Here is a 15,942-nt window from a genome sequence, read left to right as displayed (position 1 = left end):
TACATTGTCTTTTATTACCCCAGAGTGTCGCCACCTTCTGTTTCAGGTGAATGACTCTCCCTGACTATTCCATGTCCTGAATGTCAGCAGCCCACAGATGTGCAGTATAAACGAACGTGTTTTTAACTGAGGGATCCAGAGACTTTCTGAGCTGGGTCCTGTCACCTGGTCCTCATCTCCCTGTAAACCTTTGCTTTCCCAGACTTATTTTATTTCCTCCAATAGGACAAGAATATGTAAATGTCCTGCAAGCCTTCTGCTCCAGGACAGAGTTGAGAGGTGGAAATTGGAGCAAGGGCATATGTGTTCTGAAAGGTAAACACTCTGTCTTCCACCACCTCGTTCAGTCTGGCCAAAAGAGTAAGGGGGCAGAGCTCAGGAGAATTCACTGGAGTGGGGGCAGTGTAGAAAAGGAACTTGGGAAATGGGCACTGGGACCACAAAATCAGATTCTGGCATCTCTGGGAAAAGAAAATGGCGGGGGGGGGGCTTCCCTGTCAACAAGAACAGCTAGGATTGGCCAGAAGGAAGTGAATTCAGTTGCTGCCTCCACCCACTTGACCATTCATGGAGAACTTCTCCTCATCCAAGGTTAGGAGCCTTCAGTAGTGCAAATTGGTACTACTGGTTCTCCCAGACATACCGCCATGGTGATAAAACAGGACCCTTGAAGGCCTTTCTGCCTCTAACCAGTGGGAGTAAAATATGCAAGTGAACTGCCTCTGTAATCCCATAGAGCTGCCATAGCAGACAGCAAAGTGCAGCACTGGTAAGAGGGAGGGTTACCCTGTGAAAGGCACTCAGCTAAAACTGGCGCAGTGGGTGTAAGGGAAAGACGATTCCCATTCCCAGACGGACTTCCTGAGCAAGGCAAGGCCAATACGCATGACATGAGAATACGATGCTGAGAAAACTCAAGGCTCTCAAGGCGTACCCCTTTGTCTGTAGTTCTTCCTCAGACCAGAACATGGAGTTCAGAAAATACCCTGCCTGCTCCCAAACTAGCACCTGTCAGACTCCCAATTATCTCACCCTCTTCGGACCCTGTCCTGGGAACTAGGAGGAAGATAATCTTTTTATTGGTTGCTCTGATTATAACTTAAACAGACCATCATCAAATTAAGTGACATTAATGACTATTTATTCCATGCCAGGAACTATGCCATGAGTTTTATTTGCATTATCTCACTTAATCTTCTGGGAAACACTATGAGGTAGGTTTTATTTTTGCACTCATCGAGATAAGGAAACTGAGGCTCATAGAGATTAAGTAATTTGCCAAAAGTCCTAAAACTTGTAAGTACTGCATCCAGATATTTCTAATCCTAAGGCCCATGCTCTTAACCACTAAATGATGGACTGGGTACTTATTTTCATGGCATCAGTCACAGGAAGGAACAATGGAGAATATGCTTGTATTAGCCCGTTTTGTGTTGCTATAACAAAATACCTGCAACTGGGTGATTTATAAACAAAACAAAATTTATTGCTTACAGTTTCTGCTGGGAAGTCCAAAGTCCATCTGGTGGTGGCAACAGTGACCCAGGGATCTCACATTGCAAGATGGTGGAAGCAGAGAGAGCAGAGAGAGACAGACAGAGACAAACTCTCCTCTTATTTTAAAGCCCTCAAAACCATGCCCCTGACTGCCATCTTTAACCTATTCACTACTGCATGGTCCTACAATCCAATCACCTCTTCAAGGCTCTACCTTTCAATTGCCATAATAGGATTTCCCACCCTCTTAACAGTCACAGTGGGGGCTAAGTTTCCAATACATAAAACTTGGGGGTCACAATTCAAGCTTCTTTGAGTTTTGCAAGGACATAATTCAATCCACTACAATGCTTAACTAAAGTCATAACTGAATGATTGAAATGACAGCAGAGCCAGGATTCTAGCCAAGGTGACTGCTTGCAGTCACGCTTTGAAGGCCAGGAAAAAGAGTTTAGACTTGTTTGGGAAGGGAAAGGGGAGCTATTAAAGTGATCCTTTCATAATAGTAGCCCAATAAGAGTGCCCTGAGGGGAGCAGTATGTACAAAAACAGAGCCAGGGAGACCAGCCAAGAGTCTGCCTTAGCACTGCTATCACTAATCACATGGTAGCATTAGCATAGGCTGGCAGTCAGACAGTCCTGGGCTCAAATTCTGGCTCCACCATTTACTAGTATTCATTAATCATTCATTCAACAAATATGTAGTAGGTAGCACATATGTGCCAGAGACTGTGCCAGGTACTGGTAAACAAGACAGACAAGGTTCCTGCTCTCACAGAGCTTTTATTCCAGTGGAGGAAACAGACTGTACACAGATAAATAAATAAGATAAAAATGAAACAGGATGATTGGAGGGCCAATCAGATTGGATAGAAAAGGAACTGGTATGTAAGCTGAGACATTTAAAAAGAACCTGGTCCTGAGAATGTCTGGAGAAGGGAAGTTACATGCAGAGGAAACAGGTAGGGCAAAGGCCCTGAGGCAGGAATGAGGTTGATGGGTTTAAGAAAACAGAAAGAGGGCAAGTATGGCTAGGGCAGAGTGGATGGAGGAAGAGTGGTAGAAGGTGAGTTGCATGGTAAGCAAGGTTGAACTTTGCAGTCTTGACCAGTGATTCTCAGTGTGGTTCTAAAGCCAGCAGCATCAGCATCACCTGGGAACTTGTTAGAAATGCAAATTCTTGGACCCCACCCAGACCTATTGAATCAGAAACTCAGGAGAGGGCCCAGCATTCTGTGTTTTATGAAGCCCTACAGATGATTCTGAGTATGCTAACGTTTCAGAATTCCTTGGCTAGGTTATGCAGTTTCAATTTTATTCTAAGTGCCTTAGTGCCTTAGGAAACTATCGAAGGTTTAAGTAGGGGAGTGGCATGGTATCATTTTCTTAAAAATTTTTTTAAAGTACTCTGGCTGCTGAGAGAAAATGGATTGTAACAGAGTAGGAGGAATGTAAGCAGGGAGACGAGGTAGGTGACTCTTGCAAGAGTTCAAGTGAAAGGTGACAGTGGTTTGAATAGGGTGGTATGGCCAAGAGGAGGGATCCCAGCAGCGGGGGACCATGCTGGCAAATACAGCATGTGCCGCTCACATGAGCCTGACAAGGGCAGGAGACAAAAGCTAGGGCCACAGAGAACTGGCCGCCATCTGTCCAGAGCACAGTTCAAAGGCAACGTCCTAAAAGAAGACATTCCACCCTCCTCCCATCCCCTTTCTATCGTCTAAAAATAGGGAGCTTGGTAGAGATCCAGCCTATGGCAAACATCGGGCAGGCTGAGCTCTTGCAGAGGGCGGGCACTTCCTCTGGTGAGGAAGAGGAAGAGGAGGGGACAGGGAGGAGCAGGAGCAGGGATAGACACATAGACAGAGGGGTTGAGAAAGTGGTCTAGCTTCCTGAAGGGCTTAAGGGATTAACTGTGGAGGGTGAACTAGGGGCCGTATTTGCATCACACACACACACACACACACGCACACACACTCTCTCTCTCGCACACACACTCACACACACGTACACACACTCACACACACACACACACACACACACACACACACACACACACACCACTTGAATGAGACCTGCTGTTTCCGAAATCAAGGGTTGTATTTTTTTGCTCGTATCATTGCCTATAAAATCCCAAGAGAGAAATAGATCCTCTTGTCTTCCATGTGTAGGCTCAGGGCGGGTAAATGGCTTAAGAGAATCTGTAGCAAGTAAGTAGCAGCAGCAGCAGAACTCAAACTCAGGTCTTTTCCTTGTGTGACATTCTCTCCACACCACAAAGTATCCAATGACCAGTACAGTGATCTAACCATCCTAGGATTAGGGTGAGGGGAATCACACAAGTGTGGGACTGGGACCTGTCTTTATTTAAAATGTGGTTATTTTGTTCATCATGGATTTTTTGCATTTATTCTGATTTTTAAAAAAATATTGCATTAAAATATTAGTTATCTTGATTAATGAGATTTTTGGTGTACCCTTAAATTTTGCTCCTGGGCCTCACATGTCTCAGCCTAGTCCCAGCCCTGAATCTATTACTTTCTATTCTAAATCAGCCTCTCGTGTTGACATGAGAAAGATTTCAGACTTCTAAAGGTAAAGGAAACAGGAGTTTTGTTCCTCCTCCCCACCCTTGTAAAAATCTCAGCTTCTGCATTTAGGCTCTACTCCCCATGAAGTTTGGCTGCTATGTTCCTCCCAAGGTTCTAGGTGAAACTAGCAGTAGGCTAGATTCTCACATTGGAACAAAGGATACGCCACTCCTTCACTGACCTGGGACTAAGACTTAGGCCCTCCATCTCCAAAGCTTTGACAGCCTGGGCCCCACTTTGTCTCTAGATGGTACAAAACAAGAATTTTCCATTTGACCAGGAGAAGGGAAGAACCCCAAACTGGGAAATAGGTCATTTAGATACTATCACAGATAGAACTTTCTGACAGCCCCTTTGGGATCCACAATTTGATATACCCAAAATGGTGACAGTGGTTGGCATGTGACCGGTATGCTGTTCTCTCATCCACTGCACAACTGCAGGGAGCAGGGTTCCCAGTGACCTCTGAGTGCATGGAGCCCAGTGCAGTGGTGCAGTGCTGCAGCTCTGCTTTAGTTTAAAGAAAATGTCTATAGAATCAGCTAATCCTCCATGGAGTTAAGTCTCTAATTGAAGGATATTCTCTGCCCAGCCGAGGGATAGCAATCATTCATGGATTTGCTACTCACTGGGATCTCTAGAAACTATCCACCAGAAATATGGGCTTTGTAAGTGCTCGAGTGGACAGGGAATTAAGGTGGGAGGCAGGGAGCTTTGATTGCATTTGACTCAGGTCCTGAGGAGCCAGCTCCTCTCTCTTCCTATTATTAGAAAGTTTTTCTTACACCTGAGGTTCCATGTCTGTCTATACAATATAAACTTCTTTCTTTTCTGCTTGGATCAAAGTCACTCTTTAAAAATGAGATCCCCAGCAGAGAAAGAAAAGCAAGACAGAAGGATCCAACATCTCCAAAGCCTGAATCAGATAACCAGCCATTTGTTCTCTTCAGTGCTGGGAGCAGACACACTGTTCAATAAAATGTATTTATAGATTATTCTCACTGCCTTTCCAGGAAGGGGATTTATCAACTTCAGGGCACAGCAGCCATTTATCCCCAGACTGTTGGTATGTGTTTTTTGTTTGTTTTTTTTTTACCTCCCCTCTTGACTTAGAAGACGGAGAGAATTAAAGTTCTGAATCTTCCTCTCTTCCCCACCTTGCTCCCTCAGAGTGAGTCAGGGCAAACTTGGGGCCCAAATAGGGCTTAAAAAAACTGAGTCACACACAGAGCTGAAACCTGCACAGGGCCACTTCTATGGAGATTGGAAATTTAATTTCCCTTTGAGAATAACGAGGCAAGACCCCTATGGAGAATATGCTCAAAATGGCCAGATTTTCCCTCTAATGTGCTGTATAATGAAACGTGCTAACCCTCACCCCACTTGCCCACACTCCCACTCACATGCTACACACACAGTCAGAAATATAAAGGTCTCCCCACCGTGGGGCAGCAAGGAGAGGGAAATCTTTATCATAGCTTAAAGAGATGAGAGCACTCTTGTCCTAGCAGAGAAACTATAATGAGCCAATGTATAAGCACATTTATTTTCCCGTGTGTGTGAGCACACACACACACATACACATACTTTCATCTTTGCTTGGTAGTCGTGAGAAATAGCCAAGCTGAAGAGCCTCCTTGAGGTTTGTTGAACACTCAAGCCAAGACTTATTTGAGCTGCCTAAGCAATGTGACTAAGTTCTTGCCCTCCCCAGACTGTAAGCTCCATGAGAGCAGAAACATGCCTCTGATACATTATGAGAGGTGGGTAGGTGGATGGATGGATGGACGGATGGACAGATGGATAGATAAGTCAGGGACCATGTATCCAGTAAACATTTCAGAGCTCTGTTCCCAGATGTGGGCTGAGCATTGAAAAGAAATCAAAGGAGGAGATGGGGCAAAACATATTTCAAACCCCTAAAATACAGACTAGCTCTACACTTGAAGCAACTAGGAAATGCATCACGATTAATTTCATGCAACAGTCAGAATGTAGGAAACTCAGCATGGGCTGGTTGTTCAGGAACATCCTCCCAGACCTGGGCGGTACCTGGGCTCTACTTTGATGGAACAAGGGGGACCTGGCTACATAGAGAGGAGGACAGGCCATCCCAAACTCCTCAGCATGGCTCACACTCTCGATGCTCTAGCCAAACTGAGCTCACTTCATCCCCTTGAAGCCACCAAGTATTTTCTCACCAGTAAGACTCTTGCACATGCTCTCCTCTGTCTGGAAGGATGTCCTCCTGTTGCCCAAACCAGCTCAACTCACCAGTCAGGCCCCTGCCGAAATATCCCTTCCTCTGGAAAGGCTTGCCCAATCTCCTTGTTCTAGACCATGAGCTTCCCCAGCTCTACTCTTCCCCCATCACTACACTATCACACTTCACTATAAATAATCATTTTCCTCCCCACTACACAGAAAACACTTTAAAGGCGTAAATTATGTCTTTCTTGCTTGATAATCATGCCTGACATGTCTTAGGTACTTAATAAATATTTGTTGGATGGATGGATGTACATTACAGAGAGTTTCCAATTCCTGGGATGAAGGGTTAAGTCTTTACATAACTCCAAGAAAGGAAGGAGGGGATAAAAATTTGAGATTTGAAATCTCTTCTACCCTATAAAGCTTCCCTGCAAGACATGACAGCCTTAAAAAGGAAGAGCACCTACTTTAAAAGACTGCTTTTCTAAGAAAGTAGAAATTCCTTCTGATCTTTGGGAAATGGCATGAATGGCCCCTTTGGGGTTTTGGATACCACCTTGCCTCTGAAGGCAATATCCTGAAGCCTATGCCCGTAATTCTAGTTATTTCAGATGGCCTTTTCCCTCTAGTCACAGGTGACAAATTCTCCAGGCACTGGGAAAGTAGATATTTCAGAGAGCAGAGGAGTCAACCATGAGTTGTGGTGCCCAGTTATGAGCCCAGACATTCTCGAATGGACAGAATGAGCATCAAGTCTTCAAATATGTGGGTATGCACACATAGACATGCCCAGCAGTTAGGTCTTAATTGTCAGCAAGGACAAAATGTTCCTACATTCTGCCTAGAGGAAGCCACATGCTCATGGGTTTTCTCTGCTCAGTCCAGCTAGTCAGAGGTACACACAAGCTGTAGGCAGCAGAGGGCTCATCAGGAGGGTCCAGAACAGACACCAAAGCAATAGGGATCCTGTGCATTCTCCCCCTTGCACACCTAAATACCTTTTCCTCCCACTTTCTGCTTCCCTTCCTGCTCATCCTCCCACCTGACCATCCCCTCAAACTGCAGAAAGTTTTGCAGTGAAATCCATCCTCTCTGCCTCAGTTTGTCCAATATTCCTGTTGGTTCAGGCCTGTCTGTGGAATAGTGAACCAGTCAGGAGACTGCCCATCAGGGCTGCTGTGTACTGTTGTTCAGGTTGTGCACTGCATAAAGACCCTGGGTGGCAGCTAGAATCCAGTCAATATTCTCCATACCAAGCCCTGCACTTTGACATGGTGCTGTGTAAGCCAGAGGAAGGCACCCTGTCCTTGCCAAGCTGTGTATCTCCAGGGATGTATCTATCCTTTTTCTACTTTGCCCAAAGGGTCCTTCCATCAGGACAAAGTATTCTGATTACAAAATAGATGCTGAAAGATAGTTCTAAGAGATCATCTGGCTCAGTTCCTGCCTCTATAAAATAAATAAGCCTCCCATATTAGTTGTCTATTGCTGTGTAACAAATTCTCATAAATGTAGAAGCTTAAAACAATACCCATTTATTATCTCACAGTTCTGTAGCACAGAGGTCAGGCAGGCTTAACTGGGTTTTCTGCTCAGGGTCTCACAAGGCTGAAGTCAAGGTGCCAACCAGACTGGGATTTTATCTGGAGGCTTTCGGGAAGTATCTGCCTCCAAGCTCATTCAGATTGTTGGCAGGATCCAATTTCTTGTGGCTTTAGATATAAAGTGCCTGTTTTCTTGCTGGCTGCCATCTGGGGCCACTCTTTGCACCTAGGAACTAGCTATATTTTTTCTTAAATGAAGCCCTCTGTCTTCAAACCAAAAACAGCATATTGAGTCTTCCTCATTCTTCAGATCTTTCTGGCTTCTCTTTCTTCTTCAGCCAGAGAAAACTCTCTGCTTTTAAGGGCTCAAGTGATTAGATCAGTCCCACCTGGATAATGTCTGTATCTTAAGGTCAACTGTGTCATATCACATACCATGCCATATAACAATACTGGAGCAATATCTCAGCATATTCACAGGCTCCAGAGATTAGGGCAGAACATCTTTGATAGAACATTTTAGAAATTCTACCTACCACAGCCTCCTCTCCCACCCATAATCCTTTTAAAAGCCAAATCTTTAAGCCTTTTTTCCAAAGGTTTTTTAAAATAAGCACATTCATACCTTACTTTATCAGACACTTACCCACTTTGAGCAAATGCTAGCATGTGGCAAAATAATTTGTAAATCAATCAGATCTCCTTTTCCCATCATAACCTCTCTCAAACATTTTAGTAGAATCTGAAACTGTCAGTGGTGTGCTGGAGAAGGCTCCTACCTGCTCACAAGAGCTGATTGTTAAATATTTAGGAATTTTGCAAGTTTGTTGTTCAACTATTAGAAGCTTGAAATTGACTCTAGTGGAAGTATTTTCACCATGGAAGGCAAACACTCCAAATCAGGGTTCCTTTCTTCCCCCAGAGAGCTGGTTTACCAGCTCACCACTGGATGTAGTCCTTTAGATGTCCCCTACTTGGCCTGCTAGAGCATGCAGAAATCCCGTCCATGGTCTTTTTCATGCATGGTCATCATTCTATTTTTTAATACCGCTAGAGATGAGGAAATCACTGCCTTATAAGCCTGGTCATCTCACTGATGTAATGGTACATGGTAGAGTTGAAGTCCACCTCCTTGGCACTTCTTGCCAATGGCCCTAGTCCTTTGGAAGCGGCACTGTGAGAGCCCCAGGCCATCTGGAGTGGGTACCATCTCTCCCAGGAGATGTCTTTCCTCAGGATACCTGTCAGATCCAAGTAGTCAGAAGCACAGTCTTTAGAGCCACACTGTCTAGTTCAAACCCCAGCTCTGCCACTTATTTAGCTATGACCTTGGGCAGGTCTCTTAACTTTTCTGGCCCTCTGGTTCCTCATCTGTGGGAATAGGGATAAAAATAGTACTTACCTCCCAAGTTACAGTGAAGATTAACGGAGGAAATATATGCGGAGAGAATAGCCCTTTGCCTGGTCCTTACCCACCTCACTTGACTTACCTGACACTCATATGAGCAAAGTGCTTAGAACTGTGCCTGGCACAAAGTAAACACTACACAAATATTAGTAAATTAATTCAAAATGTGGCTTCTAGACCCCTCATCACCCTAGTCACTCTACTCTGGGTGTACTCCAATGTCCCTCTCAAAATGTGTCTCAACAGACCTGGTTAGTCCAGCTGTTGGCTGAAATGCTACACTTTGAGTCCTGCCCCCCACCACCTGACTGGCACTAGCATCTGAGCAGATGCTTCCCTTGCCCTAAGTTCTTAACAGAGTCAGAGAGAGACGTCTCCACGGAGTGTAGGGCCACGACCAGCAGCACTGGCACACGCTGGGACCTTGTTAGCAATGCAGTCAGCCCCCACCCCACCCCCTAGATCTACTGAATCGAGTCTGCACATTAACAAGGTGCCCAGCTGATTCACATGCAAATTAAAGTTTGAGAAGCGCTGTTTTCAGGGACCCTGTGACACTTATTTTCAAGAGAAAACCAATTAGAGCAACCTAAGCCTTCTCGGGAGACAGGAGCCTTTCCCTCAGACCTTGGTAGCGGGGCCAGCAGGAGTGTCGGTGTTGGCCTGTCAGGGTGTGTGTGTGAACCTGGGGGAAGGTCTGCCCAGGTTCACAGTCAGAAACCTGGCAGGGGAAGACAGGAGGCTGCTGGCACCCAGTCAGGAAGATAAAGGACACTAAAAGAAGAACACGACACAACGCACAGATGAGAGGCTTCTGGAAGCTCCTACAGAAAGGCTCACAGCTCCTCTGCCAGCTCTGTCCTGCTGCCCCAGGTCACAGAAGCTTTATGAACACTAGCTGGCCTGGCACAGCAAGGACACATCTAGACACGATGAGGGAACCCTTCTCGAAGTGGTGGAGAGTCACTTAGTAGGAATCAGGAGGGAAGAGGTCACCGAGTCAGAAGCCCAGCCTGTATTTAGAGATTATTTCTAGAATGGGAGGGCCAAGGGGTCATGAGGCCACCTACTAACAATGCAACACAGAGGCAGAGCCACTTGCCTGTGCTGCCTGAATTTCTTTTTTTCTTTTTTACCCCACCCCTGCCTGAATTTCAATGGAAGAATTCAGTGGTTCCTCAGTGTGGCTGCAGCTTGGGAATGGCACCCAGAGCTTACCCACCTGCTCGTAGGAGTAATAGGGGACATATGCTAAAACTCCAGCTCTGCTGCTTACCAGCTGTGTGGCTTTGAGCAAGTCACTTAAACTTTCTGAGCATCTGTTTTCTCTTCTCTAAAATGGAAGTAATAAAAATACCTGTGTTAACACAGTGGAAGTAAGGATGAAATAAGAAAGTTCTTTTTATGGTGCCGAACACAATGTAAACATATTTATTATCTTAGATTCCTTCCTTCCCGTATAAAGTGAAATTCACAGGGTCCTCCTCCAATGTATTATTCATCCATTCATCTAATAAATGCTTCCTCCCCCTTTGACCCTAAAGGAACTCAGTGGTTAAAGAGAATCCTTCCCTTTGCAGTACCCGAGGATCAGACGCCTGATTTAGAATTGGATGTCCTCAATGCAAAGGAATGTTCTGAGAGGCCAGCCAGGCAGCCCAGAAATGTATTTTCTAATCCCTTCATGGTTGTTGGTGGGACATCTCCTGGGAGCATCTTTTTCAAGCAGCGCAGTGAAGTCTTAGCTGGGAACACTGTATGCTTTGACACCTCCCTCAGCAGAAGGCTCAGAGGGGAAGCAGGTGCAGGCTCTGGAGCCTCTGACGGCATCACTGGCTCTAGGGGTAGCTGTTTGGGATAATCTGTCCACATGATCATTCAGAAATGCCACTGAGCTAAAAGGACGGATTGGGAATAGGGGGGATGAAGGATTCAAAACTCTCACCTGAGCCAATGAGTTAGATCCAGGGTTGTTGTTGGAGAGATCTTTCATAGAGTGGACAAGGTGGTAAGTTTTATAAGCCATGGGTCTAGGTTTGAAGATACTGGGCTTCCGACCTCTGTCCCACTGCAAATCCTTAGGCATTCCATCAAAGCAGCCTTCAAAATATTTTTTGCCTGTAATAACTTATATTCTTACTGCAAAAAGGCAGAGTAGATTCATTTCATGAAGCCCCAGTTACATTAGAAATTTACCATTAGTCACTCAGCAAGCCGTGATTGAGAGCCTCCTATGTGCCAGGCACTATGCTGGGTGCTGGGACTAAGTGGCAAATAAGACAGACAAGTTTCCTGTCCTCATGGAGCTTAACTCTGATGTGGACAGGCAGACTGTAAACAAGTGAGCTGGTACACAAGCCAGCTTGCTTCAGGCTGTGATAAGTGCACTGAGGGGAATGACCAGAGTGACATGATGGAAAGTGACCGTGAGGGGAGGGACATCCTGTACATAAGGTGGCCATGGAAGACCTCTCCCAGGAGGTGATGTTTACATGGAGACCTAAGGATGAGGATAAGCACAGACCTGGTGAAAGAGTGTCCCGGGCAGGGAGAGTAGCAAGGGGAATGCCCTAAAGGGGAAAAGACTTGATTTGAAGAACAGGTCTTGGACCCACAGCAAGGGGGGAACATGATTCCCTATAGGCCACGGTAAAGGCTTTTTGTTTATTCCAATCACAGAGGGTATGACAGGACCTGGACTGAATTTATTCAATAGATCTTTATTGAATAGACAACTCTGGCTGTTATGTGGGGAAGGAACTGAAGAAAGCGGACAATATCAGGAATAGGAAAACCTCGTACGAGGCCACTGCTCAGTCCAAGGGAGACGTGACAGTGTTTTGATCTGGGGCTTGATAGCAGAGGGAAACGGGGAGGCAAATTAAATGTGTTGGGAGCAGGGTGGGGGCAGGGACGGAGGGATGAGGGGAAGGAAAGAATCGGGGTAGCTCCAGGTTTGGGGCTCAGACAGTTGGGTAAGTGATGGTGCCCTGGACTGAAATGGGGAAGAACAAGAGAACTCAAGACCCAGCTGGTGACTCTTACTAAATTTAAACATTCTTGTGGCCTTGTTTGTGTCTTAAGCAGAAGTGAGAACTTTCTCAGTTTTTAAGAGCTGGAAGGGATTTGTCTAGCTTCCAGGCAAGGGAACACCTTCAGTTCAAATGCACATGACGCCTTCCCCATGAACGGTCTTAGCAGGGGAACCCACACCCTGCCTCCCCCACCGAAACCCCCTCCAGCTGGTGGTTCCAGCCGGCTAACCTAAATTGCTTTTGCCACTACTTAATGCTTGTCCTCATTTCCTTGTCTTCAACTAAGATGTCAATGGCATCTCTTTTTCTGTTTATCTGCTCAGTAAAAATCAAAACCTGCACAAGCCATGCTATGTTGTCCAGCCCAGAGCTGGCTGCTAACAGGACACAGGCCAGACTTTGGGAGGATATGAGCATTGCTGTCTGTTACCACTTGTATCATTCCAAGTCCCTCCAGTAACCCATTAGGCATCTGTCATCCTGTTTTCTCCAAACCTTTCTTGACATTATTTCTGGGTCCAGCCTGTACCCCTTCCTGGGTCACCACTTCTATTTACTGATTTCCCCTCTCTTTGGACTTAATCATTGGAAATGATGAGATTCCCTTACGCGTGGCTCTCAAACCACCAAACTGGGGTCTTCATTGCTCTTAGTAATATTGGTTGCTATTTATTAAATGCTTAATAGGGAGTAAACACCCTGCCAAGGGCTTCACATATATTATTGCATTTAAGAGCACTTAAAGTAGCTGTTGTTATTTCATTTTACACATGACACTTGGAAAGCGTTAGCGAGTTGCCCAAGTTCACCCAGCTAGTGACAGGTGCACACGGGATGTCAACCCAGGTCATCAGCCTCCATCACCTGGAGGAAGGAAGGTCTAAGCGTGGTGCCTGTAACAGATCCAGTAGTCACGTGCTCCATGATAGCTCACTAGGTCTTTTTGTGACCGGGGTGGGTATGGCGAATGATGAAGGTTTGTAGTCTGTTTTTATAAGCGGTGGGGAGGGGGACCCAGTGTGTTAGTAACTGCTGTTACATTCACTTCGGGAGCTATAGACCCAGATCTGATTCAGCAGGATAAACAGGGCGGACATCGGAGGCTCTGTAGACATCCAAAGCTCTAATGGTGACTTGGGAAAGCTCAGGAGACCAGAGAGCCTGTCCCGAGTTAGAATGTAAATATATTCCTACTGTATAGGGAAGAACACAGAGAGGTGCTGAAGGCCTCGTCTTCTCTACAAAGGCCAGTCCTCGGGGCGGCAGTCTGAGAGGTACCTACCCAGGGCAGCTGGCCAGGGCTCCTGCGTGGGTCTCCTCGCACCATTGCTGAGGGGACACTCAGCTCCGTGCCCACCCCTGTCCAGCAATGTCTCGACGTCTTGACTGGGATCTGGTCCTGAAATATTCCCCCACTAAGGCACAGTTCAGAGAGGCCCAGGTCCTACTCTATTTTTAAAGCTCCTGGTAATATAAAGAAAAAAAGAAGTGATGCGAAACTGGATTACTAAAACTGGTGTATGTCTTTAAATGTTTACATTAACAAAATAACACCATTTAACATAAAACAATAGAATTGTGCTAGTCACAAGCTCTTGCTAGGACTTAGAAACCCAAATCGTAATTTGGAGTGCCCTGGAGCTTTTGGGATCCAGCCAGTGCATCCAGGGACTGCAGGAGCTTGTTTGGAGATAGTGTCAGTAGTTTTTGAGACCCACTGTGAATTACCAGAATGTGTAGCATGAGCTGAACAGCCCTCCTGGCTCTCCTGGGATCATCACTGCCATACAGAAAGGGAGAAATTCTACTATTTCTGGGCAAGATTCCCACAGGCCAGTTTGTCCCTTCCTTTCTGCCCTTTCTGTAAAATAAAACTTTCAGCTGGTTTCAAAAGTCGAAAACTGCTCCCCTGTCCCAAAAGCAAGAGGGATAAGGAAGCAAACACATGGACATGGGAGGACCTTACTGCCTGAGCCTTTATATGTATATTTTGTCAACTGCCCCAGGATGGAAGCATTGTTCATCCTGTTTGTGCATTGGTTAAATTATTTGTCTAAGATCACACAACATATTCAGGATTAGAACCCAGAGCCTTTGGCGGTAAAGCCCTACTCTTTTCAGTCTTCACGAATAACCATAAAGGAAGCCACACAAAGCCCAAGAGGAGCCTGGAGGCTGGGGGCCCAGGGCGGCCATTCTCCTGCATGCCCTGGTGCTGTCCGGCAAACGTGGACCCTTTTGGATCTCTTCGCTATTTCCTTCTCTTCTTGTTTCTTCTCCTGGCTGCCTTGCCCCCCCCACTCTGCTCCTTGCTTATGATCCTTCTTTTTCCATCCACAGCAAAACAATTCACATCAAGGTAATTGATGATGAGGCGTATGAGAAAAGCAAGAATTACTTCATTGAGATGGTGGGCCCCCGCATGGTGGATATGAGTTTTCAGAAAGGTGTAGTACCCCATCCTCCACGCTAACACTCGCACTCTTCTCTCCTCTTTTCTCCCTGCCTCTCTCCAGTCCTTGTGTCTCCTTCTCTCATCCTCTACCTCTCTGGCTCACTGTCCTTGTTCCCTCTCTTGCTCTCCCTCCTGCTCTCCCTTCTCTTCTCCCTCTCCTCCCTCTTCTCTCTGCTCCCAGCTGTGTCCTAATACCTGCCAGCCTGTCACATGGCATCTACAAAAGGGGTGCCCAAGACTCATGGTAATTTTTGTGGGATGAGGAAATGAGTACAGTATGGAGACAGAGAGAGAGAGAGAACCAGCCGAATCACTAAGAGCGTCATACATGAGATGCTTGGCTTCTCCTGAATGGCTTAGTCTAGAGGAAAGAAAAGGGCCAGGTAGCACAGAAGTAGGCAAGAGGGCAGAGCTAGGCAGCAGAGTCCCGGCACAGATTTCCATGGGGCAGTTATTCTCAGGGCTAAGCTTATAGTCCTGGGAAGTTGAGAAGCAATGGATTTGCATCACGGGTTATCCCACTCCCCAAATCAGGCCTTAGGAGCCATTTGCTTTCCACATCCCTTCTATCAAGGCTTGTTTCTCTCCCTGACCTTGACTAGGCTGAAAGTACAGGTTTGAGTCTAGGTCTCAGTCACTACTTCACTTTCCCTATAGAGCATTTAGGTGTAAAGAGTTACAATAGTGGGAGAGAGGATTCTGACCTGAAGGGGACCTTCCCCAAGAAGTCCGTGGGATTTCTCAGAGTTGATGGAAGCTTTGCCTCCAACTTAAATGACCCTATTCATCCCAGGCCTGCAATGGACAAGTCAGAACATTCTTTTCTGGGTAGCTCATGCTGTGGAGAAGGGAGCTGCCAGTATTTGGGGCAATGTTTCCTCCCTGGTTGAGTGGTCAATCATGCCCCTCCAGGCCATGCCTATGGTCACAGAGCACTCATTTCCATCCCACAGCAAAGACCCTGCAGCTGAAAGTCAGGACAGGCTCACATCCTGTAGACAGCCCTAGGGTCTCATATCTAGGGCCAACAGACGCCAAAAAATGTCTCCTAACTATCGGTGAGCTTTGTCTTTTGTCTACTGAGCAAGGTATGAAAAGGTGTCAAAAAAGTGCCCCCAAACTGACAAAAACTGTATTTGTCACACACACATCCCACCTCCTCATAAATGCACAGCAAGTCCTGTGCACAAACCACCTCAGG

At 46.1% G+C, this 15,942-nt stretch overlaps 1 protein-coding gene across 8 annotated transcripts in view; it reads left to right on the top strand.

Annotated features, from left to right (window-relative positions):
* SLC8A3 (solute carrier family 8 member A3) overlaps positions 1–15,942 on the top strand; it is a 137,758-nt gene that overhangs the window by 104,057 nt on the left and 17,759 nt on the right. For 4 of the 8 annotated variants that reach the window (XM_063092155.1, XM_063092157.1, XM_063092153.1 and 1 more), the window contains one exon: positions 14,627–14,733. The exons of 2 other annotated variants lie outside the window; for them this stretch is intronic. In XM_063092155.1, coding sequence (XP_062948225.1) covers positions 14,627–14,733 — 107 coding nt within the window. Of the gene's footprint in view, positions 1–11,204; positions 11,260–14,626; positions 14,734–15,942 lie in introns of those variants that run through there. 2 more of the 8 variants (XM_063092159.1, XM_063092160.1) reach the window with 2 other exon arrangements.

Source organism: Cynocephalus volans, chromosome 3, assembly GCF_027409185.1.
Source record: "Cynocephalus volans isolate mCynVol1 chromosome 3, mCynVol1.pri, whole genome shotgun sequence".
In the NCBI taxonomy this organism is placed as follows: domain Eukaryota; kingdom Metazoa; phylum Chordata; class Mammalia; order Dermoptera; family Cynocephalidae; genus Cynocephalus; species Cynocephalus volans.
This window is presented reverse-complemented; position numbering and strand designations above follow the sequence as displayed.